This window comes from Balaenoptera musculus, chromosome 18 (genome assembly GCF_009873245.2).
Source record: "Balaenoptera musculus isolate JJ_BM4_2016_0621 chromosome 18, mBalMus1.pri.v3, whole genome shotgun sequence".
NCBI lineage: Eukaryota > Metazoa > Chordata > Mammalia > Artiodactyla > Balaenopteridae > Balaenoptera > Balaenoptera musculus.
In genome coordinates, this window is record NC_045802.1 from 69,823,741 (window position 1) to 69,849,163 (window position 25,423).

The 25,423-nt window shown below is 38.8% G+C and overlaps 1 protein-coding gene across 7 annotated transcripts in view; it reads right to left on the reverse strand.

Moving 5' to 3' along the window:
• Positions 1–25,423, reverse strand: part of NALCN (sodium leak channel, non-selective) — a 280,557-nt gene that overhangs the window by 97,857 nt on the left and 157,277 nt on the right. For 6 of the 7 annotated variants that reach the window (XR_005017238.1, XM_036831755.1, XM_036831754.1 and 3 more), the window contains 2 exons: positions 22,053–22,190; positions 7,911–7,985 (listed from right to left, as the gene is read on the reverse strand). Coding sequence is in view for 6 of the 7 variants with exons in the window: in XM_036831755.1 (XP_036687650.1) it covers positions 7,911–7,985; positions 22,053–22,190 (213 nt within the window). In the remaining variant the exon portion in view is untranslated. The remainder of the gene's footprint in view (positions 1–7,910; positions 7,986–22,052; positions 22,191–25,423) is intronic. The other variant, XM_036831753.1, reaches the window with a different exon arrangement.

Consider the following 25,423-nt stretch of genomic DNA (forward strand, 5'->3'; position numbering starts at 1 on the left):
ATGGGAAATAATATGTAAGTTGACAACAAAAGAGTCATCTCTGACCAAAAGATTGAGGGAGTGGCTTCAAGTGGAGTTGGGCTACATCAAAGGCTTTGAGTAAAATGCTGAGTATTCCAACTCAGCCACTGATGATTTATAGCTTCTTTGGGGTATTGATCCTCGGCCTCTGGGCAGCTGAGTTTTTCCCGGAGCAGCAGAAATCCTAGTGTTGGATGCCTCCAGCTGCATGTGATTCCCAGCTGTTGTACAAATGTCACTCTCTGTGCAAACCGCAATGGGAAAAAAAACAGTTGGGTAGCACTGTAGTAAATGATGTTACTACATAGCTACAAAAATTAAGAATCAGTCCGTAACCAGGTGGTCTGTCTGGAGACTTAGAGCATGAGAAGTCTGAGAGGAAAAGGTTAACAGTTCGTCTTTACTTTCTTAGCTGTCATGACTCCTCATCTTCTGCAACCCAGCTTCTGCACCATCAGAATCCCTGAGGCTGCTCTCACCACCTTACCAATATGGTGACCAATTTTTTATCAAAATTAAAAAAAAAACTGTGGTCAGAAACACATAACATCACATTTATCATCTTAGTCGTTTTTAAGGGTACAGTTCTGTAGCGTTAAGTACATCCATATTGTTGTGCAAAAGGTCTCTAGAACTTTTTCATCTTTTAAAACTAAAACTCTATAGCCATTGAACAACAACTTCTCTTTGCCCCTTTCAACCCTCACTCTATTTTCTGCTTCTATGAATTTGACTACGTTAGATACCTCATATAAATGGAATCATACAGCATTTATCATTTTGTCACTGGCTTATTTCACTGAGCATAATGTCCTCAAGGTTCATCCATGTTGTTGCATGTCAGAATGAATAATATTCTACTTTATGTACATACCACATTCTCTTTAGTCATTCGTCTGTCAAAGGACATTTTGGTCGCTTCCACCTCTTGGCTATTGTGAGTAACGCTGCAATGAGATCCTGCTTTCAATTCTTTTGGATATATACCCAGAAGTGGTATTGCTGGATCATTTCTATTTTTAATTTTTGAGGAACCTCATGCTGTTTTCCATAGTGGCTGCACCATTTTACACCCCCAACAAGTGCACAAGTCTTCCAATTTCTCCATATCCTCTCCAAGCCATGAACACAGAGTGTCTTTTCATTTATTTGTGTCTTCTGTAATTTCTTTCTGCAATGTTTTGTAGTTTTCAGGGCAGAAATCTTACACTTCCTTGGTTATATTTTTTCCTAAGTATTTTATTCTTTCTGATGCTATTGTAATTAGGATTGTTTGCTATGGTGACCACTTTTGACCTCTCTGAAGGCTTTGAGATTGTGGACCACGGCCTTGTTCTTGATGACACACACGTTCTACTCTTTCCTCCTACCTCTTGGGCTTCTCATTCCCATTTAGGGCTCTTTCTCATTGGCTCACTGGATTCATTTGCTGTTCCTCAGGGAACCATTCTTCCCTTGGTAAACTCATGATTTCTAAAGGCTTAACTTACCACCTGCATGTTAATTTTTGCTTCTCTCCAATATCTATCTCAGCCCCAATACTCCGCCTAAGTTTTAAACCTTACATCTATCCACAGACATTGTTTCGTAGATATTTCCCAGGCATCTCATGGAAAATATGACCCCCCCACTCCCCAAAATAAAACAAACAAACCAACCCCCAAATTCTTCCTTCTTCTGCATCCTCTGCCTTGGCACACCTGGGGCAATCTAGAAACCTGGGTGATGCTCTAGTCTCCAGCCTTTGCTCATCTTACATCCAGTGGGTCACCAGATCCTACCCTCTGCACTCCCTCTTCTGTACGTCACCACTCCTTCACATTCCCTCATCTCTGTTTCCTTTAGTTGAGACTGCAATCACCATCTGCTTCAGGGATTGGCTCTCCTATCTTCAGTCTAGGTGCCCTTCAATTCATTCTCTGAACTGAAGAATGTAGGGGAAAAAAGAATGCAATTTTGCCATCTGCAGCAACAAGGATGGACTTGGAGGATATTATGCTAAGTGAAATAAGTCAGAAAAAGAAAGACAAATGATGCATGGTATCACTTATATGTGGAATCTAAAAAATACAGCAAGCTAGTGAATATAACAAAAAAGAAGCAGACTCACAGACATAGAGAACAAACCAGTGGTTACCAATGAGGAGAGGGAAGGGGGAAGGGCAATTTAGGGGTAGAGGATTAAGAGGTACAAACTATTATCTATAAAATGAATAAGATACAAGGATATATCGTACAACATGGGGAATATAGCCAATATTTTATAATAACTATAAATGGAGTATAACCTTTAAAAACTGTGAATCACTATATTGTACACCTATAACATATAATATTGTACAGTAACTAAACTTTGATTTAAAAAAATAGGGGGCTTCCCTGGTGGCGCAGTGGTTGAGAATCTGCCTGCCAATGCAGGGCACACGGGTTCGAGCCCTGGTCTGGGAAGATCCCACATGCCGCGGAGCAGCTGGGCCCGTGAGCCACAATTACTGAGCCTGCGCGTCTGGAGCCTGTGCTCCGCAACAAGAGAGGCCGCGATAGTGAGAGGCCCGCGCACCGCGATGAAGAGTGGCCCCCACTTGACACTAGAGAAAGCCCTCGCACAGAAACGAAGACCCAACACAGCCATAAATAAATAAATAAATAAATAAATAAATAAATAAACCCAAAGTTAAAAAAAAAAAAATAGAACATAGGGGAGATTATGTCGCTCTCGGCTTAAATGCCCGCAGGATAGTAGCTAAAGGCTTAGCACTGCTCATGGCATTTCCTCTGCTGGTCCCTGCTTGTTCTTCCAGCTCACCAATTTCTCCCTTGCTCTACACTTGAGTCACAGTGAACTTCTAGTGGCCTCCAAAAAGCCAATATGCTTTTTCTTGCCTAAAGAAAAAGTTTGCTGTTCTCTTGGTCTCAAGCACGCTTCTTCACACTGCCTTCTTCTAACTCCCTTCACCTAGATAGGAATTACAGATTTTAGTCTGTGCCATACTTGGGAGAAAACATGTCTAATTTCATCATCTGTTATGTGTGTCTCCTTTGTGCTCCACAATTTGTAGTATCTGTTTAGTTGTCACTTTCTCCCACCAGTTCATAAGCTATTTGAAGGCAGGAACAATGTCTTGTTTATCATTATGTCTGGTGCCCCTAACACAACATCTGAAGTACAGCAGATGGGCATTCAGACCCCAGGATTACAAAAATGGGGAGATCTAGTAAAAGGAATACCTCAAGTGACATTAGCCTGATGCCATTACGTATTTGAATCACACAACCCTCCTTCTCCACACCCCACACTGATTCCCAGCTCACTGTGCTATATTCTGATTACAATCTGACCTCCAGTCTACACATCCACAGGGAGAGAATCTGCTGATCCAAAAATGCAAGCATCTCATCCAACCCATTTTCCAGACACTCGCCGTAGAATGAATGAATGAACTGATTCTCTGAGCAGGTTGTGTGTCACCTGCATTGGGGTCAGAAAGCCCTTATTATCCCAACTTAAGCACTTTACAAATTATATGAAATTGGGCAAGAAATTTATCTCCCTGAATGTTAGTTTCTGTGTCTTTAACATTTAGAATTAAATTCAGTAATTGCATATGAAGTGCCTGGCACCAGATAGTTTTCAATAGGGAATATTTATTATTGTAACAGTTGCATCCTTCTTCCATGTTATATACGTTTGAGTTCACTCCTGTGAGATGGAAAAAATACTGAGAAGACTGAAGGCTCGACTCAGATCAGGAGATGGCAAACAGTGCTTAGCTGAGTGGCTACTCTGTCCCCTTGCTGTTGCCCTAAATCCAGAATGACTTCAATACAGGAGACAAGACAGAGATGAAAATGAAAGCCCCCAGGTAAGGCTACAGAGAAACATTAACCCGGAGCTCATATATTTTTTTTTTTGGAGCTCATATTTTTAAAAGGACTAAGATTTTGGTTGTTTTGTTAAAATCATAATCAACAAGAGAGAGAAGTCTCTTTACATGTCCATACCTCACTATGCATTGGACGCCATCAAAGACCAAACATTATCAAATTTGAACCAGACAAGACTCAAATGGGACTTAATACAGAGCTGGGGAAACAGTTTTAATTTCAGAGCTTTGAATTTAATCTACACAGACTATCTCTACTTCCCTTTTCAATGATTCTTTTCCCTGAGGCTTCTCTATGGGTCTTTTTCTTTCTCATAGTTTAATGAATCTTCTACTGCTTAAAAGAAAACCCTTTATATCTGTCTTGCACTGAATTTGCAAAAATCATTAAAGCTGCAAGAATTCTCTTCCTTTTCAAAGTTTGCAAAATTCCACCTACATTCTCCAGTGTTTTTGCTACATCACAGAGCATGAAGGTCATTGTCTCCTACTGCTGTTTAGAGGACAGCCGTAGGTCAAGGGGGTTTTTAGCCTCTATATGAACTGATCTGGCTTCTCAGAAGCCAAATTATACATTTACAGACAATCTCATTTCTAGTCAATTTTCTGATCTTACGTAAAAAACCATTATATATCTCTATTTCTGTCTCTATCTATCTCCAGGTCCTGTATTGGGTTTTGGTGATGCTGAAAAGAGAGTCATGGTCTCTATTTAATTAGATACGGGGTCACATAAATTATGGCAGCTAGGAAATGATTGCTACTGCTATATTGCTGCTAGGAAAGCAATAGATGAATTTCATGTGAATGCATAATTGGCATGTTTTTTCAGAGCATTATTTATTTTGGAGAGAGACAAATGAAAAGCTACATTAGTGTCTATAAAGGCACAACACGGGTGATGGCATGGAGACAGGTGGCCTGGGAATGAGCATTTACATCAGAACCTACCCAAAGTCATCCCCAAGGAGCCCTTTAATTATTGCCCTCTGAGTCCTCTCTTCAAAAAAGTTTCTGTCTATCAAAATGCCTTTATTAAGCAATAAATAATTCAACGCTGCTTCTTTTTCCTTAAAGAAAAGCATATATGAAGAGCCTTCAGAGCATTAGCATTAGGGAAGCAGTGCTGTTGCCTAGAACTCACGAATTTCCAGCTAAAAGTATTAAGTAGGCATTTCAGTCGGGCAAGTGCACAATTCCCTTTAGGTTTCCTGAAGTGTTAAAGAAGGCTGCTGGTCCCAGAGCTTCTCCTGAAGAGCCCCAAGGGTTAGCATCCCTGGCTGGAAACCACTGTCTTAAAGGGCAAGGAGGCAACTTCAGAAAATAATGGGGAAACAATAAGCAGCATGCTTCTACTTAAGAAGAATACAATTCCAGCACAATTGATCCTGCAGACTGTGCTTGCCTCAGGGAGCTTCTCCGCAAAAGCTCTGGTGCATGGAGCAATCTGATTTAGCATTCGGTCACATTTCTCCCCCTTTATCACTGGCTTAGATTAATAATCTGTGCTCTTTCCTTTAATTTCATCTCCTGGATGTTTTCCTCGTTCACTTCTTCACTTCCTTCTCTTCCATTCTAGTTTCTTCACTGTACCATTCAGCTTTCTACCATTGTCTCCTATCCCATCCACCTCCAGGGACATAATCCTTCTCCCAAGCATGAGAACCAACTTTTTCTAATAGCCCCCGTTCAGTGTTTCATATTTAACGTCTCCATGTTAGAGGTGGCTCACACTGGTTTCTATTACTCTTGGAAAATGTCTATGCACCAACATGTATATTTTAACACAATTGTTTTTACCACAATCATAATAAAGTACATTAAGTCTCTAGAGACCTCTCTAAAATGTTAATATGCTGCAAGCACCTTATGTCTGTGTCTAAGGAGGGTCACTGCTCCAGAAGGTCCCTGAGGGAACAGGTGCTTTGGCCAGTGTCTGCCATCATGTGGAGTGAATGGTAAGCATCTCAGCTCTTAGCTTCTGCCAAAGTCTTAACTCCAGTGTCTCTAATTAGATCATCTGCCTTTTGGATAGTTTTAATGATTGGGTAGCTTAATTCACCTCCATTCCTCAAGAAACTGCCTGTCACGTCAATGGTTATTTCATGAATATAATGACATCTCTGTCATCTAAGATATCATTATTTATCAACAAGTAACTAACAGTCTTATGAATGAGCCTCCACAATGGCATGACTCATGTTTGGCATTTATACAGCTTTAACGTGACTCAATATAGCACAGAGGCTGAGTCTGGGCTTTTGGTCCAAATTGCCTGGGTTCAAATCCTAACTCTGCCACTTATTAGCAGTGAGACCTTAGGCAAGTTACTTCTCTGTGCTTTAGTTTCCTCACCTGTAAGCTGAAGCTATTAATAATACTTGCATCACATGGTTGCTGTGAAATTTGAATAAAAGAAAATACAAAGTACCTGGCACTGAGCCAGTGCTCACACAAACGTGACTGTAGCTATAAGAACCTACAGACTAGTTGGTGGAAAGGGTCAAAGATTGAAAAAAAAAGTTTAAACTGAATAAAGACCGACTTTGGAATACAGAGTGCTTTCTGGAACTTGAAACATTAAGAAAATCAACTATTTTTTCACATTTTCTCCATCTTCCTCTGGGAATAATAAAAATAGAGTAAAATCATTTAAATCCTGAAATAAATACCAGATTTGTAAAGCAAGGACTAAGGTGGTTATACAGCAAGAGATGTTTATTGGTTGTGTCTAATTATATGGTTGGTCAATTTCAATTTTGAACTCACTATTTACATATTTCTTCTACAACTAGAAACCATGGGAAGTATTTGCATCAATGGCATAAAGAACTTCCCAACCCTCATTTGAAGAACCTACCACTGTTGCCACAAAATTGAAAAGATCTGGAAGAAATCATGCCCACCATACCCAGATAACCATTCGCCTGTGTAGCCCCAGGACAGGGAAGAACTTAAATCCTTGCTTGATATGCTCACAGTGGGCATCTTTATATCAAATATGTTTGTTTTTTTTTTTTCTTTATTGACTGCCCTTGGTTAAAAGCATAGGCTTTGGAAATAAGCAAGAGTAAAAAAATGAAATGCTTAAAGTGATTTTCAGATATATAAATAACAACAAAAATTTAAATAGGTTATGTCTTTGTTTTTTAAAAAATAGACAACTCTATCCAACTTGAAAATTCTGAATGTGTAGGGCCTTCCTAAAATTCCAGATAGGATTTTCACTGGGATGTTAATAATCTCAACTATCGCAGTGCTGGGGGGGGATGATCCAAGAATACTTATCCAGGCTCCCCCCTTTTACAAATTCTGCTTCTCAAAGGGTCTCTTCTCTTTGACAGAGTCAAATATTCAAGCCAAGTACCTTCCATGGAACAAAAACAATGAGAATAGCTAATCACACCTGTAATCTTTCTGCCATCAATAACATAATCTTCACACATTTACATTTACATTTTGGGGACATGATTATCAATGCCATAACACCCAATCTATTTTCATATACAACTGGGCACACAGTTGATCAATTATTCTATCCCATTTCTTATAACCACTTTGGGCACCCAGACTAAATTCTCTTATAATGTCTAGTGGTCAGGCAAGTTTATGCTTAATATTTTTAGGATGATGATCAAGAATATTACAGATAATTATGCCAAATGGCAACCTGGCCCTGAGGCATTTCAGTTCCAAACTACCTTCATTTAATGGCAGAAGGAGAATCTAAATTCAATTTACTATACTATGTCCATCTTAATTTTACTCAAAATAATGATATAAAAATATTCCTAGGATAATCATAGAGCAATAAAAATTCCCTTGGTTGATATTAGAGAAGGTTAAACTTAGAAGAAAATTATTTGCCAACTCAGATTGTCTTAATTTATTAAAATCTATCTTTTTTTAATCTGAACCTTGAACTGCTTTAATACTACCTGTAAGCACATGTTTTGCCCTTATTTTTTTAATGCCGATTTAAAGAATCCCCCATACATTACTTACTTGTTTAAGCTTCTTTAGATCTTCATCAAGTTCTAAGTTGTCCAAAATAACAGCGACAAACAAACTCAGGAGGATCTATAAAATGGTTAAATAGCAATGAAAAAATCCACACGCCATAAGTATCAAAATATTATATATATGATATAGAATATCTACCTAAAATATACACTTATATAGAATGCATTAAACATGAGTTGCGAATCACTGCATAGGTATTTTAAGATACTTATAGCAAATACATTAAAGGAAATGCATCTGTTAACTGAAATAAACAATATAAAATATTAATTTGCTTTATAAAACTGATTTAAAATGAAAATTAAGAAAACTTTAAAAAAATAACTCAACAATCTTACTTCTAAGACTGTATTCAAAGAAAATAACCTGAAGTACTAATGAAAACCTTTATATACAAAAAGTGCTTGAGAGATTATTTGTAATAATGAAATACTGGAAATAACATCTAACCTTATGTAAATGGCTAATACAGTTATAGAGATCTCTACTGTAAAATTCATGCAGCCATTACAAATCCATTGTGGTAACTAGTCTGCAACATTGTGAGTCACCGGTGTTCAGTCTTGTGTGTCCCCTTACACACTGAATATGGCTGGTCTGTATAAACAATAGGTTACGGAAAGGATTGTGTGTGACTTATGAGGCTAGGTAGTAAAAGACACTGTGGCTTTCACCTCGCTCCCCCTTGGATCACGCACTCTGCTGGAAGCCAGGTGCCGTGTCCTATGGCCAGGTGCTGTGTCCCTATGGAAAGGCCCATGTGGCAATGAGCTGAGGCCTCCTGCCACAGCCATGTGACTGACCCATCTCAGAAGTGGATCCTTCAGCCCTAGTAAAGCCTTCAGGTGACTGCAGCCCCAGCTAACATCTTGACTGCAAACTCATGGGACACTCTGAACTACAGAAACACCCAGCTAAGCCCGTCTCAGATTCCCAACCTGCAGAATCCACGTGAGATAATAAATGTTTATTGTTGTAAGCTCTTAAGTTGTTCATAATATGTTCTATAGCAATAGATAACTAATACACTTAAGAATTTTAACAGTAGAAAAAATGCTTACAATATTAAATGAGAGTATATATGGTAGAAGTGCAAGTATGTACAAAAAGAAATAATAGAGAAAATGCTAGGAGGAGGTACTTTAGAAATGTTAACGGTGCCTGCTTTTGTGAAAAAAATGGACTCCCCCTCCCTTTTTTTTTGTATTTCACCATATTTTCCCAAATTAAAAAAAAGGCATATGCTTCATTTGGAATGGGTAAATATGGTAAAAGAAAGAAAACAACAAAAAAGTAGAATTTTAAAAATATTTTAATTTCTAGTCCCTTTTCAACTTTGAATTCTCTAAAGTACCACATTAATTTGATAATCTTTTTCATTCTTAATTTATATTCTTCCTTTTAATTTCCCTCTTAGCAAATTATTCCCATTTGTTACTATTAGACTGTTAAGCACAAAGGTAAGAAAATTGAGGCAATTTAGTCATGACTCTTAAGCACCAGAGAGATTATTATACAGAAGTTAATGGCTAGCTTTTTTCCAAGTTTAACGAGCGTATAACAAGGGGAAAAAAAAGCCTCAACTACTCTGAAGTTTTGACAATGTTTGGCTTGGGACAATTGCCAGCACCCTTCCTGTGAATAGCCACAACCTTTGGGATCCTACCAGAACTTAAAGAGGATACAAAATGGTCTAGAACATAGAATTTTTTTCGTTTAATTTTTAAAAAATTGAAGCATAGTTGATTTACAATGTTGTGTTAATTTCTGCTGTACAGCAAAGTAATACACATATATATATCCTTTTTTATATACTTTTCCATTATGGTTTATTACAGGGTATTGAATATAGTTCCCTGGGATATAGGAACAACAGTAGGACCTTGTTGTTTATCCATTCTGTATATAATAGTCTGCATCTGCTGACCCAAACTCCCAATCCAACCTTCCCCCACACCCCCTCCCCCTTGGCAACCACATGTCTGTTCTCTATCAGACCACAGATTTTTTACTGATGTCACCACGTCCACCACACTGTGCACATCTGGGCACAGATATATTCAGGCTTACTCTAAACCAGACATTATTCTATACAGGACATTTTATAGTTCACTCCAAGTCTAGCCCTTGTCCTGTGACCTTGAGGTTGACCTTGACGTTATCATCAAAGTACTCTCAGAGGAGGAGTCTCCCTTCTCCTGCTTCCTCTCCCAGACTCAGAGTGGCCACCTGAAGGGCTCCGCTGTGAATCTGAGCCGTCTCACACCACTTCTGTCTCTCCTGGGCACTGGAGCAGGCCTGGCTCTGTGTCCTAACCTAACAGCCTTTCCTATCTCCCCAGGGAAAGGGCAAACACAAATCTAAAAAGAAAAAAATAATTTCCCTGATTAAAACAGGGAAAGCCACAGTTCCCCTCCCTTTTCTTAGCGCATTTCCTTTGGAAAACTTGTGCTTATACATTCTGTCCCTTTGAGATGTATACAGATCTTTTTAAAAGCTAAATAAGTCTCATCATTTTACAACCCAGGAAGAGTGCCCCGTCTCCCCTTCTCCATGGGAAACTGGGAATATAACTTAGTCACCTGGACCCATGTTGCAAAACTACCTATTTATCATGGAAATATGGAAAGTTTTATTTTTCCTTCGGGTAAAGGCAATTAGCTATCACAGAGGGCCACCCCAGTTACCAGGTGAATTTAGGGGGAACTGTATTTAGCAAACGATGCTGTCGATCTTCTTGCCTGAGGACTCGTTGTTTTCATCCTGAGAGAATGGATGCGACGTGGGGGTGTGTATCAAAGGGTGACACGGCTTTCTGTCTTTGCGATCACTTTGGTGGATTGCCCGTGAGGCCCATCACAGTCTGGTTTAGTGCTATTCAGTAATAAACCTGTCTTCTTTCTTGTCTCCCTTGGTGGAGGTTTTCTGGATTGTCAGGAGATTTTATTTTTAATTATTTTCCCAACACCAGACAGATGGCAGGTTACTTAACCACAGCAAGGTTATGCTATTCGATTAAACTGGACTCTGTCGCTGTGTCAGACACTGCCTGGTCAGGAACATAAATGCAATACCGTGGTCACCGCTACGAAGTTCACAATCGAATTAAGCAGACGTGGGTTGGCAGCCTGGTGGAAAAGAGCAATGTGGTTGAAGACCTTGGCCGGCAAATAGGCTCTGAGAGTCACCAGCTACGTGGCAACCACTAGCCCACTGTGAGTTTTGGTGCTCTCATTTGTAAAATATAATGGCTATAATAATAATAGCTTGACAAATTGCAGCTATAGTATTTTTTCACTTAATCCTCCCGCAAGAACCCTGGTGTGTGGTATAGCCTATATGAAAATACACAGACGTAAACTTAGATATGCGACACTAAAACAGTTTTCTTCATATTTTTACATATCAGTTGAATTTAGTCCATAAGCCCTCCATTTGTGTTGATGGCTGAAAACCGAATCTTGCTACGTGAATCCAATTTTGTCCTTTAAAACTCAGTTACATTTGAATAAATGCTCCTTTTCTTTGTAGGTCTGGTTTAAAGTCAAAGATGTGATTGTCACTGGCCTCTGGTCCACTGTGGCCATGTGACTGGTCCTCTGTCCCCCATCAGGGGCAGTGATGGCGCTTATCTGGGGGACGCTGGGCTTTCTCTCTGCTGAATTGATCACCACCTCAGTTCCTGCAGCTCCTGCTAAGATCTCTGGTTCTCAGTGACACCCCCTGTTTTAGTTTCCTAGGGCTGCTGCAACAAATTGCACTAGCTTTGTGACTTAAAATAACAGAAGGGGATTTTATGACAGTTCTGGAGGCCAGAAGTCCAAAATCGAGTTGTCAGCAGGATCACACGCCCTTCGAAGGCTCTAGGGGAGGATCCTTTCTTGCCTCTTCCAGCACCTGGTGGCCCCAGGCATTCCTTGGCTTGTGGCAGCATCACTCCAATCTCTGTCTCTGTCTTCACATGGTCTTTTCCTCCTACTCCCTGTGTCTTGTCTTCATCCTTCTCTTATAAGGACACTTGTTATTGGACTTGAGGCTTAACTGGATAATCCAGATGAATCTCATCTCAAGATCCTTAATTTAATTGCATCTGAAATGACCATTTTTCCAAATAAGGTCACATTCACAAGCCTGGGAGTTAGGACATGGATATATTTTTGCGGGGTGCCCATTCAACCCCCTCTACTCTCTATCTGGTCTCTAATTTGGGCCCCTGTTCCAGCAGTAGTGTTCTTCCTACTCAGTGGCTTTCAACTCTCAAGGAAGTTTGGAAGTTCTGCCATTCCAGGTGGAGGCTGAAGGACACTGGTTCTTGGGGGGCATCTTTCAGACTCTCTCTACCTAGACCTCTCAGGCAGCCACACAGCTCTCTGCGGGCTGCCCCTCGTCCGTGTCGGCCCCTAGCAAGGCTCAACTCTCCCCGTCACGTTCAGACAAGAAGTGGTTGCAGGTCTTGGCTGTCAACACACCCAGGATGGTACCCATACTGCTGTTGCCCTGGGTGTGACGTGCCACCATCGTCGAAACACACCGCCTCCCTGTCTCTCTCTGGGCCCTTCCGCCTCCCTCATGCTTCATCCCCAGAACACGTTCTTATTTCCTCTCAGAAAGCAGGGATGTGAAGGAAAATGGGAGCAGGGGCTTGGAGCGGGGACATACATGTGTGAAGACTGACAAGCAGAAACTAAACTCAACCAGAGTATCCCAGGTTCGGTTCTGTGCCATCTGAGCACTCCGATTTCTCAGAGCTGATCTGGGCCAATGCGTCTGGGGGCCTCTTCTGAATGCTGCTCATTTAAGGTCATGAGGGGCTGATCATGAGTCCAGCCAGGCGCTACCAGGATAGCAAGATACCAAGGAGAAGGAGGATTTTGGCAGGAAGGGAATTGTGAGAAAGTCTTTCCAGGTGGCATGAGGGAAGGCAGGGCCTTGGGCGTATGGGGCTAACTAGGGGTCTGGTGAGCAGGTGAGTATGGCCAGAGCATGGGTGCCTGGAAGGAGGCTGGGGGAGACTGAGAGGTAGGCCTGGGGGCTGGCAGTTTGCCCAAATGCCACCAAGGGAGGTCGGGAGGTGTGAGAGGGAGGTTGTAATAATCACAGAGTGATGGCATTCTTTTCTTCTCCGTTAAAATTTTCCTTTCAGATGTTCTGGTTTTCTATGCAGGTAATGCAGTTATTTTAAGCTGGCTCATTGAAACAGTAACGGGATACTGTTAAGTGCAGTTTGACAAAAGTTATTAATATGTAATGTTTTGTTACCTTAATTTAAAAAACAGTACATTTTATACCTCCTTTTTGGAGGAAAGAGGAAAAAGCTACCCTCAGGGCAGAAGGACAGAGAAATAGATGGGGGATTCTAGCTGCACATTCTCTTTTTCATGGAGATAAGAGTTTGATTTTCATGGTAGAGAGAAGGCAAGACTCAAAAAGGAAACACTTTGGCTTTGCTGAAGGGACTTTGCAGGTAGAAAGCCCCTCGCTAACAGCGTTGAGACAAGCTCTTGGGACGGGTTTTGGTAACAAATTTAAGCACGATATATGAGAAAGTTTAAAGTTTGCTTTAAACTACATTAAACCTAGGTTCATTCACTATCTGAATGTTAAGCCTTTCCTGCTTAGTTAACATGAAGACGTGATGGCAAAAACAGAAACCGTATTTAAAAATGTGTGTGGAGTTCGAGTTTCCTCGAAACTCTGTGTGGACGCGGACGTTTATGGGTCCTTGTCACCATGTTCCTGACGAGTAGGGCCCTGTGCTAAGGTGAGGACTTGGCACTTGGGGTCTGGCTTTGATGTCTCTCTGGAGTGGAAATAGAAGATGCCAGAGAGGTTAGGTCTGCAGCTGATTGCCAGGAGGTGAGAATTACTTCGTAGTTTTTTTCTCAGACTCTAATAAGGTGGCAATAACCACCGTGATAAAGAAACAGAAGTGAAGGGAGGGTGGCAGCTTGGTTTCCATCATATTTAATTTACATTGTCAGTGAGACATTATTTTCCTACAAACCGAGTGCTGTGCGGACTTGGCCTTGAGCTTGCAGGCTGACTTGGGTGTCAGCCATTTCTCCCCCCATCCCCCAAATTAATGGGAGTGGGGGACAGATCCTAATTCTGAAAGCAAGAACTATTGCTCATTCCTCTCAGTGTAGCTTTTTGTTGCTGTTGTTGTTTGTTCTGTTTTTATAGAAAGCTGAGGTAACGCTCGTTAACCTGAACCCATTACGTTGACGTCTGAGTCTTATTTTCAGCCAATGTCTGCCGACTACCAGTACCATCCGTACTGTGCCAAAAGGCTTTCCACAGCCATTAAATGAGGGTCACAGTTTTATATAAAATGCTACTGATGTAACAAAAGAATTTTTACAGGGATTTGTCACATTGAATCACAAGAGCTTCATCGTTTGCATGAAACCCTTTTACCTTTACGCTTTGCTGGTTCTAAATTACATTTAGACCTGTTGTGTGCATTGTTTATCTTTCATAATTTATATAATATTTAAATTTATCATGGGGCATGGAATTCTAAATCACTATTTTTTCTTAAAGATGTAATTTCAGGGGAAAAATGGCTAATGATATATCCTTTCATTTCCTCTTGAGCTTTGTTAAATTAAGCACACATATACTCTCAACACAGTGGTATTTAGCATGTGCAATGCTTTAAGACAAGAAATTCATATTTATATTTTCATGCACTGGCTACTCGCCACTTTTAACAGATCTATAACACTGCATTATATTAATACGCAACACACGTATTTGCTCTATCATGCAATATACAATGGACGTAACACATCCACTTCCTTATTTTGTGATCAATATGGATACATTATGAATCACCGATTTCAACGAAAAAGTCGAGAATAGCTATTAAAATAGTCCAGGTGTCTAATTCTTTATTTTTCTCAGATTACAACACCCATTCTCAAGATATTTTTGGCATCGACAATGCATTTGGTGTGGAAAATCAGGTCTCTGCAAGCCTGGCAAGTCTCCTTCCTAGAATTTTTATGAATGGGGTAGCTACTGCTTGGTGGGGTGCTGACCTTCCAGCTTAGTGGGTTTCAAAACCAATGTCTCCAGGTTCAATATGGCTCCCGCCACATGTGGTAGGAGGCGTTCAGCCATTGCGATTCCTCACGACCTCTCTTCTCCTCTAACTCCTCCTCTCACTCCTGAAAAAGCCAGATTCACCTGAGCTAACGTATTTGCTATGTTTAAGTTGGATACCTTTAACCGCAGATAATTAACTTGGTTTTCTTCCATTTAACCATAATGCATTTCAACGAAATTCAATAAATGACTGAAGCAGTGTGTTCCCCAGCGTCATTATTTCCTCCAGTTTTGTTGTGACACAACCTCTCTGTGCAACACACGAGGGTCCTCATTCTCTCTGCTGAAGGGAGAGGCTAGGTTAGCATGATGCAGGTTGCTGAAAGTTACGGTGTATTTTCTCAAGAGGGTGGCTTTACCGTCTTAGAATGGGTCTCCTTGATTGAGAATTTCTGTCTCTGTAGCTTCCAATCCTGTTTTGCATTCTCTCCAACTCTGCATAGAGTCCTGCACCCACCCTATCTATCCTTCCTTTCTCATATCCATTTCTTTTCTAAAGTTTCCTCTTATTTTCTTTTCCTTTTTATATAGCTTAAAGATAGCCCTTTAACTGAAATGTCACCTTTAATCTTATTTCTTTCTCTACTGTGAACTTTATTAATAATTTCTATTTTTAACATTATTTTCAAGGATACAGTAGAAGCACAGCAGGAATCTGGTCAACACCCCATCATCTTGTGGTTTTCTTTTCCTTTTTATCATTTATAATCATACTCTCCTAAGCTGTCTTGCAGGCTGTAGTTGGAAACAATTTCATTTTTCATATAGGTCAACAAAAAGTCAAGTGTAATCAGAGCAATGTAAAATGGGAAACGCTCACCACAGATGCACTTTTAAATGAATTCTATAAAATCAAGTTATTTAATTTACACTCTGGAATGCCCATTTTTGTCAGCAAAATACGACTATTTTCTGAAAGCTGCTGCTACAGAAGCAAAATCAAGAGATTGCTGTGTTAATGTAAGCACTTCAAAGGTAACAAAAAGACTATAAACAATGAATGCTTAATTACATTTTCTCTCTTTCAGTATTCCCATCACAGGGCTTTCCTTTGAAACAATAATATAGGGGAAAACACTGAAAAAAAAACAAAAGAGTCTTTCAACTGCTTGTCTTTATCGTTCTTATCCCCAAATCATTGGCAAAAGTGGGGGAAACGATGGATTTCATAAGCATTTGGCAAAACTGCAATCAGTCAGGACAGAAATACAGAATATATACCTGGCGAATGAGAGAGACATTTCACAGGAACAGTAGATAATGGTTATAAATATGCATTTGCTATACACTTAAGCCTGATTTTCCTTGTGGGCTGACAAATTGGTGGCCCCAGGGGGCGATGGAATGGCCTGCTGTTTCTTATTCCAGAACAAACTGCAGCTGAACACTTTTTTTTTTTTCTGCTTGGCACATGCCTGCTTGTCCCTGAGAAGACTAAATCAGGAGCTCCCCAGGTTGTGTGGCACCACCGGCCAGCGTGGATAAAAATCAAATCAGAGCTTGTATATTTATATGGACTTTTAAAATTTTTTTCCAATTTGGGTTAAAATGTTCTGTAGTATTTTACAAAAAAATTAAAAAACCACACAATTTAACAAAAATGCTCTTTTAAAGCTAAATCCAAGCTACATAAAGACAGACTTATGGAATAGAGATTTTAACTTATAAATGTTCAGTTTTGAAGGTTATGCGATGCCTATGTAACACAGGCTTATCACCTCCATACACATTTGTATGTTGGTCCACAAACCATCTCCAGCTGTTTTACTGCGAATATTTTAAGAATTTCAGATCAGGTTGACCTGGAATGATTGGGAAGCAAATGTTTATCATGTGCATCGATCACACAGCAAGCAACAGCATGCCCTCGTGCCTCTTATCACTTGTATCATTAGGTCTTGAATCACAGCTTTTATCTGTGGTTGGTTTGTGTTTACTAGTCCAACTTCTGTACTAGTTTAGGCTCAGAGAGGACAGAGATTAAGCCCTTTCCCACTATGGCCAGGATGTAGGTTAGTACTTATACATAGGTTAGTACTTATACAGAGTAGTTGAGATTCAGTAAAACTGTGCTGAATCAAATTGGGCTAACTTGATAGAGCTCATGATAGTGACTGACCGTCTGAGGACACACAGGATAATAAAGCAATTGTCGATAATGTTTAAGCAAAATCTCCAGTGACCTGGGGAAGTGACTTCAGTCCCTAGACTTTTTGGGTAGTACAGAAGTAACACTTTCAGTTTTGAAAATTTAGTTATAGTGTTTTCTTTCACTGAATTAATTACTTCTCATTTTAAAAAATTATTTATAAATTAGAAAATCTGAATTGACCTTTTTGCTGTAGATGAAACCAACTACACATCTCAAAGTTTTAAAAATGTCACATAAATCTGGATGAGAAAAATTGATTTGTTTTGTTTAAGTAATGCATTTCATCCAACTTATACTACATATAAACAGTAAGTTGAGATGGGTTAAAGATCTAAAGATGAAAGGCAAAAATTTAAAATAATTATAAGAAGATGGGGAGAATATTTTTGTTACTTCAGGGTGGGAAAGAATTTCTTAAACACAAGTCCAAATTAAATGTTGACCGTAAGTGAAAAACTGATAGCTCTGACCACATCAAAATATAATGTCAAAGGCCATCACAGACAAATTGGAATAACAAAATATTACCTGAGAGAGGATATTTGCAACATAGATAGTAGTTAATGGATAATATCCAGAATCTATGTAGCATTCCAACAACGAATTTAAGAGAGACAAACTAGCTTTTAGGAAAAGAGAGAAAGCACACGATTGGGTGAGTCACAAAGAAGACAGCCAATAAACATACTAAGAGGTGCTCCCTTATTAATAACCATGGAAACCCCCAAAATGCAAGTTAAGGCAAAGAGATATCACCATTCAACTCATAAGACTGTCAAAATCTTAAAAGTCTAACAATATCCAGTATACATGAGAATTTAAGAACACAGGAATTCTCAACCACTGCATGTGGGACTGTAAATTAGTGCAGTTTGCCTGTAGAACGGGGGTCTGCAAATTAAAGTTCCAGATAGCAAATATATTAGGCTTTGAGGGCCAAGAGGCAACACTGAGGATATTGCATATGGACTTATACAACCACTTAAAATGCACAAACTGGGCTTCCCTGGTGGCGCAGCGGTTGAGAATCTGCCTACCAATGCAGGGGACACGGGTTCGAGCCTTGGTCTGGGAAGATCCCACATGCCGTGGAGCAACTAAGCCCGTGTGCCACAACTACTGAGCCTGCGCTCTAGAGCCCGCAAGCCACAACTACTGAGCCCGTGTGCCACAACTACTGAGCCCGCGCCCTGCAGTTACTGAAGTCCCCGTGCCTAGAGCCCGTGCTCTGCAACAAGAGGAGCCACTGCAATGAAGACCCAACACAGCCAAAAATAAATAAAAATAAATTTAAAAAAATAAAATGCACAAACCATTCTTAGCTCACAAGCTGAAGAAATAAAGCCCGTGGACCAGGTCTGGTGTGTGGGTTTGCAGACCTGTGTAATGGACCCATTTGGGCAGCATCCAGGATCCTGGATTCTACTGATACTTTCTGGCATGTACCCTAAAGAAACTCTCGCACAACTGGACACAAAGTACGAACATATTAGTTGCAACAGTATAAGAGCAGAACACTGGAAAACAACCTAAATATCTACCAGGAAGGGAACTGAGAAGCAAATATGGCATATTCAGTCAATGGACTACTATATGACTCTATATATTAATGACTGAATTAGCTTTATGTGTATTAAGATGAAAAGATTTCAAAAACAATATTTGGTTAAAAACTCAGCTGAGAATATATGTAGAGCTTGATACTATTTATTCTGAAAATTGCTACTCCTAATGATTTGTAAGGAGGGAAACACCTGATGAAAGGTAAGTTGGCCTCAGCATGGAGCAGGGTCATGACAGCAAGAGAAGTGTGCACACCAGGCGTCTCCCATCTGCCCCAGGGATGGCCATCAGTGCACTAGAGCAGCACTCTCAAACTGAAAAATAATATTGATCTTAAAAACTAAGGGTATAAAATGTCTGTAGATGATAACCTTAAATTAAAAACATGCTATATTTTTAATGGATACATATATGTGTGGGAAACTACTGTAATCCATTGATTTTAAGGTGCACATTTATCTTCACATTTTAACAATCTGAAATTGGGATGCACCTTACAATCTATGCGTATAGTTTAATTGTTTTTTTTTTTGTTAATGTTACACAAAATATGAGTCTTTTCAGAGTTGATAGTATGCTAAATTTAGTAAAATATGATTTAAAAACTGGAAGACAGATTCATATCCAATTCATCATAAGTGATTGTCTGGGAGAAGGGGCGTGGGGAAAGATGAAAAGAGAGACGGACTTGGGCATAAATGATACTTTAAACTGATCAATAATACTTTACTTCTATAAATTAAAAACATCTGAAATAGCAAGAACATTTTAGCATTTATTCATATATAGCTTGAAATGCTCACACTATCTTATTTAAACTTGAAGGAACTCAGTGTTGGTGATAGTTACAATCATCCTCTTACACCATGGCTAAAACATCCTCAGAAATACAAGTTCACCTCACATGTACATGGCAACCTTGGAAACTAGGTGTGTTGGGCCTTATTATTCTCACTTTCAGATATAACACAACACAGAGATCAGAGAAGTTGTCTGATTCTCCCAAAGTCACATCTAGTGACCAGCAGAGAGAGATCCTGAATCTAGGTTTTTGGACTTCAAGTCTGTAGTCTTGTACTCCACCATATTTACCAGACTGCCCTCATTGACATGCAGACTTTTCAATTCTCAACTGCTTTACAGATTTGAAAAAATTATGATCAAAAGAACAAACGATTTCAATTTTCAGTTTTAGAACTACTTTTTGAAAATCACAATGGAAAAATTACTGTACAATGAGTGTTTTGGGCAGACACTTAAATCGTGAATGAAGGTGTGTAATTAGATATGGTTTTCAAGCTGTGCTCTGTAGATTCCTAAAGGCTCAAGTGAATCTCAGCATCCTTGGAAGTGCTTCAGTGTTCCAAAATCAATGCCATGTTTTGGCCCAATAAGGAAAATTCAGAATGCCCAAGAAGTCTATTACCAGATTTATATTTTATTTCATTATATTAGTGATTCCTGTAGAAATCCCACTTGAAAAAAATTACTTTGCTAAATAATTTACTAGGGCTAGATCATTTTTTCTTCCTGCTTACATATTGTGTTAGTCTCTGACTTAAGAATCAAATCTTTAAGTGTGAAAATCTGCTGTGGGGAGAGCAGATTATATTGTTTTAAACAGAACAACATTAGATTATTCCTATACGTAGATGATTTCAACCATCTATCCTGCATTTAACCCATGATCAATAGTCTCCAAGCTATTCCATAGTCTTAAAGGAACTTAAACACATAGTAGGTGCTTAATAAACACTAGTTGAGTTCATGAATAAATGAATGAATGAACAAATGAATGAATGACACAGATGAGAGGTCCTGTCAGGGAGGATGCAAAGACCTTAGGGCCAAGCGCCTGCCAACACCAGTGCCGCCAGATTCGTCTTTAGAAGCCAGACCTCCACTCCCACTGCTCAGTGTTCTTTCCTTTCGTGAATATTTTTAAAGTCACCCCATGTAAAAAATGCCAAAACTATTTCTACGTGATTCCACTATTTGAGCCCAGGACCTTCCGCCACATAACAATGTATCCTCATACACCTTTTGCAGACGTGTTATCGTTTTGAAGGTCACTGCCTATAGCAAATGCGACCTCTAGTTTAACACATGTAGTTTCTCCAGCACTTATTTGATTCATAGACATTTAGATTTGGAAGGGACCTTAGAGGTTGTATGTAATTTGTTTTATCTTAGTGACTTGGGCAGAGGTTTGATTTGCTGAAGACATTTTCAGTGACAAAGACAAGCTTCAGAATCTAGGGAAGCAGCAATAAATAGTTGCAAGACCCAGGCTTTGAGACCAGGCAGACTTGGGAATGTTCTGGCTCTAACATTTACACTCTCTGTGACACTGGGCAAATTAACTCCTCAGTTTCATCATCTGTAATGTGGGAATGTGACCTAACTTCGTTGTTCCAGATATTAGGAATAAAATTATAAAGAATTTTGCCACCCAATAAAGACGAGCAGTTGTTTTTATTTCCTGTGTTCCTGATGAAGGGTAACATTCTGGGTCCTTACCTTGGAACTCTTAGCATAATATTAGAGATTAAATTTGGTTCTTAAATCTGTACAAATTTATTATATGAAGATGTACATTTGGCATTAGAAAGACCTAAGAATTACATCCCTTAGTATGTCATAGGCCATATTTCATAACTTTTTCCTACCTTTTTAATAGAAATACATTGAAGAGAAAAATCTGTGTGACAGAGGAAAATTTTTCCTGGATTTTGGTATTCAGTTTTTATCACGCTTTTTACAATATTCGCAGCCATGTGTTTTATTTTTCCCCATGTGTTTCTTTTAGTCATACAAAGTGTAGTAACACTGAGCTGGTTTCTAATTAACTGACTGCACCCTGAGGTCTCCAGCTTCTGTTTTCAGTTTAATTACAGCTGTGAAGAGGATGCAGTGAAACTGAAGAGAGTGTCTCTACATGATAAAAAAATAATAATAATGTAGTTCTGGTTTGATCCTTAGATCGCTGAGGGTGTGAATGCTTAGAGATGGGTAAGTCAGTACAATGGATGTGGGATTTCCATTTTGTTTTATCTTGTTTTCCCTCATGTAAACCACTTGACCTTGATGGAGACAACTTCTTACTTAGATCTGAAATCTAGTTCCTCAAGTAGCTCTTTGATTCATATACATTTAGAATGGAAGGGACCTCACCCAACGGGACTACTCTACCTTGGTTCTCTGGTTCTGATTCTGAAATTGACAATAGGCCAAAAATCTGTTGATGTCCATCCCATTATGAATTGTAAGACATAATTGAAAAGAAATGCTAAACTCACCAGAGTGGCGAAGAGGTGATACAGAATGAAATAGATGGCGACCACTGGTGCCCACATGTGTCCCACGGCATTTAGCGTTTGGTCCATGACGTCAACCCATCCTTCCTGGGTAAGGATCTGGAACATGGACATAAATGCCTACAGAGGAAAAGAATGGAAGTATTAAACACCAGCCTTGGGCTTACATGCAACTTAGAATTAGTATATGGTGTTGAGGACTTTGATTTCAATATTATTGATTCAGCAGGGAAAAAACAGCCTTCATTCAACAGATAGGAAAGGGTTACGAACAAAGATTCTAAAAGCCTGATATCTAGCTATTCAATATGGAAAGCTAAAATAATTACCCTGAATTAAAATTAGCTTTGTTGGTGGTAAATACTGCTGATCAAATCAGAACAAAATTCAGGAACCTTTGCTTATTTCCTTTCTTGTTTTTCCCTTTTAGCAAGCTAACTATTTAATATTTCCAGTGGATTACTGTATTTTTTTTTTTTTTTTTTTTAAGCACAACTTATTTTTATAGTGAATTACATTTGATTGTCTAAAGGCAAATGAGAATAATAACATTAATTTTACTTTTATAGTATCCATCTATCAAATTATTTGTTATATTAAAAACATGAGACTCCTTAAAAAAGAAATTTTTCTAAATGATATGGCCATGCTAAGCAACTTAATAAAGATGATCACATTTTTCATGATTTTTTTTTTTTTGATGAAAGTTCATAATAATGCAGTTGACAAGAAAATTAGTTATTTCTGAGATATACATTTTAAAGTAATAACTAGTATTATTACTTATAACATTATACCAGAACATATAAGATTTTTAGAAATTTCATGCAATGTCTGAAACATTTATATTAACATATTTCCATACATATTTCCATACAAATACAAGATTTTTAGAAATTTCATGTAATGTCTGAAACATTTATATTAACATATTTCCATACATATTTCCATTTTAAAAAAAATTTTCAAGACAGTCAAGACCATGGAAGAAACCCCAAGATCAAAAATAATATAAAATAAATAAAATAATTAAAACTAGAGCATTCCAACAAAAGCCAGCCTAGCTAAAAGACTCATTCTCTCTCTGCAAAGATCTTTGGTTAGTTTCATTCCTACATGCTTTTATCATTAAATATATATATCTATCATTGACTCATGTATCTTGTACACATTAGTGGTCAATAAATGTTTCTTAATGAGAACCTATGATGATGTTGGGGAAAGCTGACAACTGGAATCTAGTGACTCTAAAAAAACCTTTACAGACTTTAGTATAATGGAAGACATAAACTGAATTCTCAGGTATTGGGATTCTAAGAAATAAGGTCCAGGATAATACAAAGATGGACTGAGCCCAAGATAAAAGCTCTGTTACGCTGATAGTATCTTAGAGGCAAAATGGATGCTAAAGATAACCTAACCTGACTCATTCTTTTTGATGATAAGGAAAAAGAGGCTTAAAGATGGGTGATTATCCCAAAATCACTCTATTAATTTGTGGCACTAACAGAAGTAGCACCAGGCATTATGATTCCAAAGCAAGTACTTTTCCAAGTATTGCTTCCTGTGTTCAGTGAAGTCTGGAATCTACTACTTCCCAGGCCTCATTGCGCAGTAAGCTCTCTTACCAGTTTTCTTTACTAGGGATAAGTAAATTAACTTTTTTTTACAAGTGCGATGTTCAATGCTCAGCACATAATAGGCCTTTTTGAACAAAGGAACAATGCATTGTTAAATGAATCTTGAACTAGGAGATAAGTTTTTTCTCTTACCCTTTGTCCATGTGTGAAACACTTAACCTCTCCTTGAGTTAATTTTTCTATAATATCATCATCCTACAAAGTGTTTCCTTAATGAAAGTATGAAGTATGTTGTTACTGATACTTGAACACGGCATCAACAAGGACAGTATAATACTTTCCTCGACAGGGTGCCAAAGAGAATATTAGCTTTAGCTCATCCTAAAAATGCTTCAGAGAATTTTTCAACACATCGTTTAACCTCATAAGTATGCCAGAACCTATCACTGAGGGCAATTATTTTTTCCCTGTGTTTTTTTTTCTATTGAATATTTATTATATCTGAATGCAAGCAACACAAGTTCCAAAGATGATTCACATAAAAATATCAGATCTTCTTCAACAGAGCTATCGCCAGCGTGAAAGTGTGTGGACATCCAAGAGACTCTACAGTAAAAGGGGGAAGAGTCAAAACACCTACCAGGATAAAAGGAATTTTTCTGGACATGGATTTCTTTCCCCAAAAGTGACAGGAAAGCTTGTGATTAAGTCCAACAGATTTATTCTTGGTACCTAGAGGCCAAAAATTCAGGTGTACCTTTCCGCTGCCTTGGGCAGAAACCACCTTAATGTGTTTTCATCTACGGCATTAGCTTTCACGAATACTCAGCTACTATGCATTCAGTAAATGCTCGGGAACATGAAGCTAGGGGTTTATAACCTGTTGCTGTGAGATAAGCAATGTGAGCAAGAACGTCGGGTTATCTTCTACTCTTTTCAGAGTTTCAAAAGAAAACAAGTCTCACTTCTGCCCAGCTCAGCCACCTGAAAGTGCATACATACTATGAGATGCTGTGACTTATATTTGAGAGCAAAGCTTTCTGTTACAACGTGATTGGTGTTTATAGTCACTTACATCAATAGACCAGTGAAAGGCAGGGCCATGAAATACTTCTCTTACAGGCTGAAAAATAAGTTGTGTCCTGCACGAGGGGTACGTTATCAGTTTTGTTGAGATTTTATCTGGGAATTTAAATCCCAGTGACAGTCTGTTTGAGATGTGAATCAAATACACTTACTGACTTATATTGTCTGCAGGATCTGTGTTCCTTGAAGAGCCTGTTTACATTATTTATTTGGACATGGATTATCAGTGGTTCCTGAAGACTTGATGTGTTGGGGACTGAGAAGAGGAAGACATGGCTTCTTAAGAAATTTATAATAGGAGTGGAAGAAAAAGATGAACATGGCCAACTCTAAGAAATGGAAGAACGAAAAATATGGTGCGTTAAGAGAAATACGGCAAAGCTATAAGAAGCAAGATGGAAGGACAGATGTATTCCTCTTGGGTGAGTCAAGAATAGCTTGGAGAAAATGATAGCAACTGACTTTCATGAGGAAGACGAGTAGGATTTAAATGGTGGAGAAGGGGGTCATGAACAAAGGCCTGGAGGAAGTTGTTTCTTTTCTCCAAGCTCCCTGTTCATGTGTTATGCCATTTCCTATCCTGTTGACCTTTATTTTCCCCATATTGATTTCAACCAGCTCTTTATAAATTAAGAAAATTAATCTTATATCTGCCATATATTTTTCCCTATCTTTTAACGGTATTTT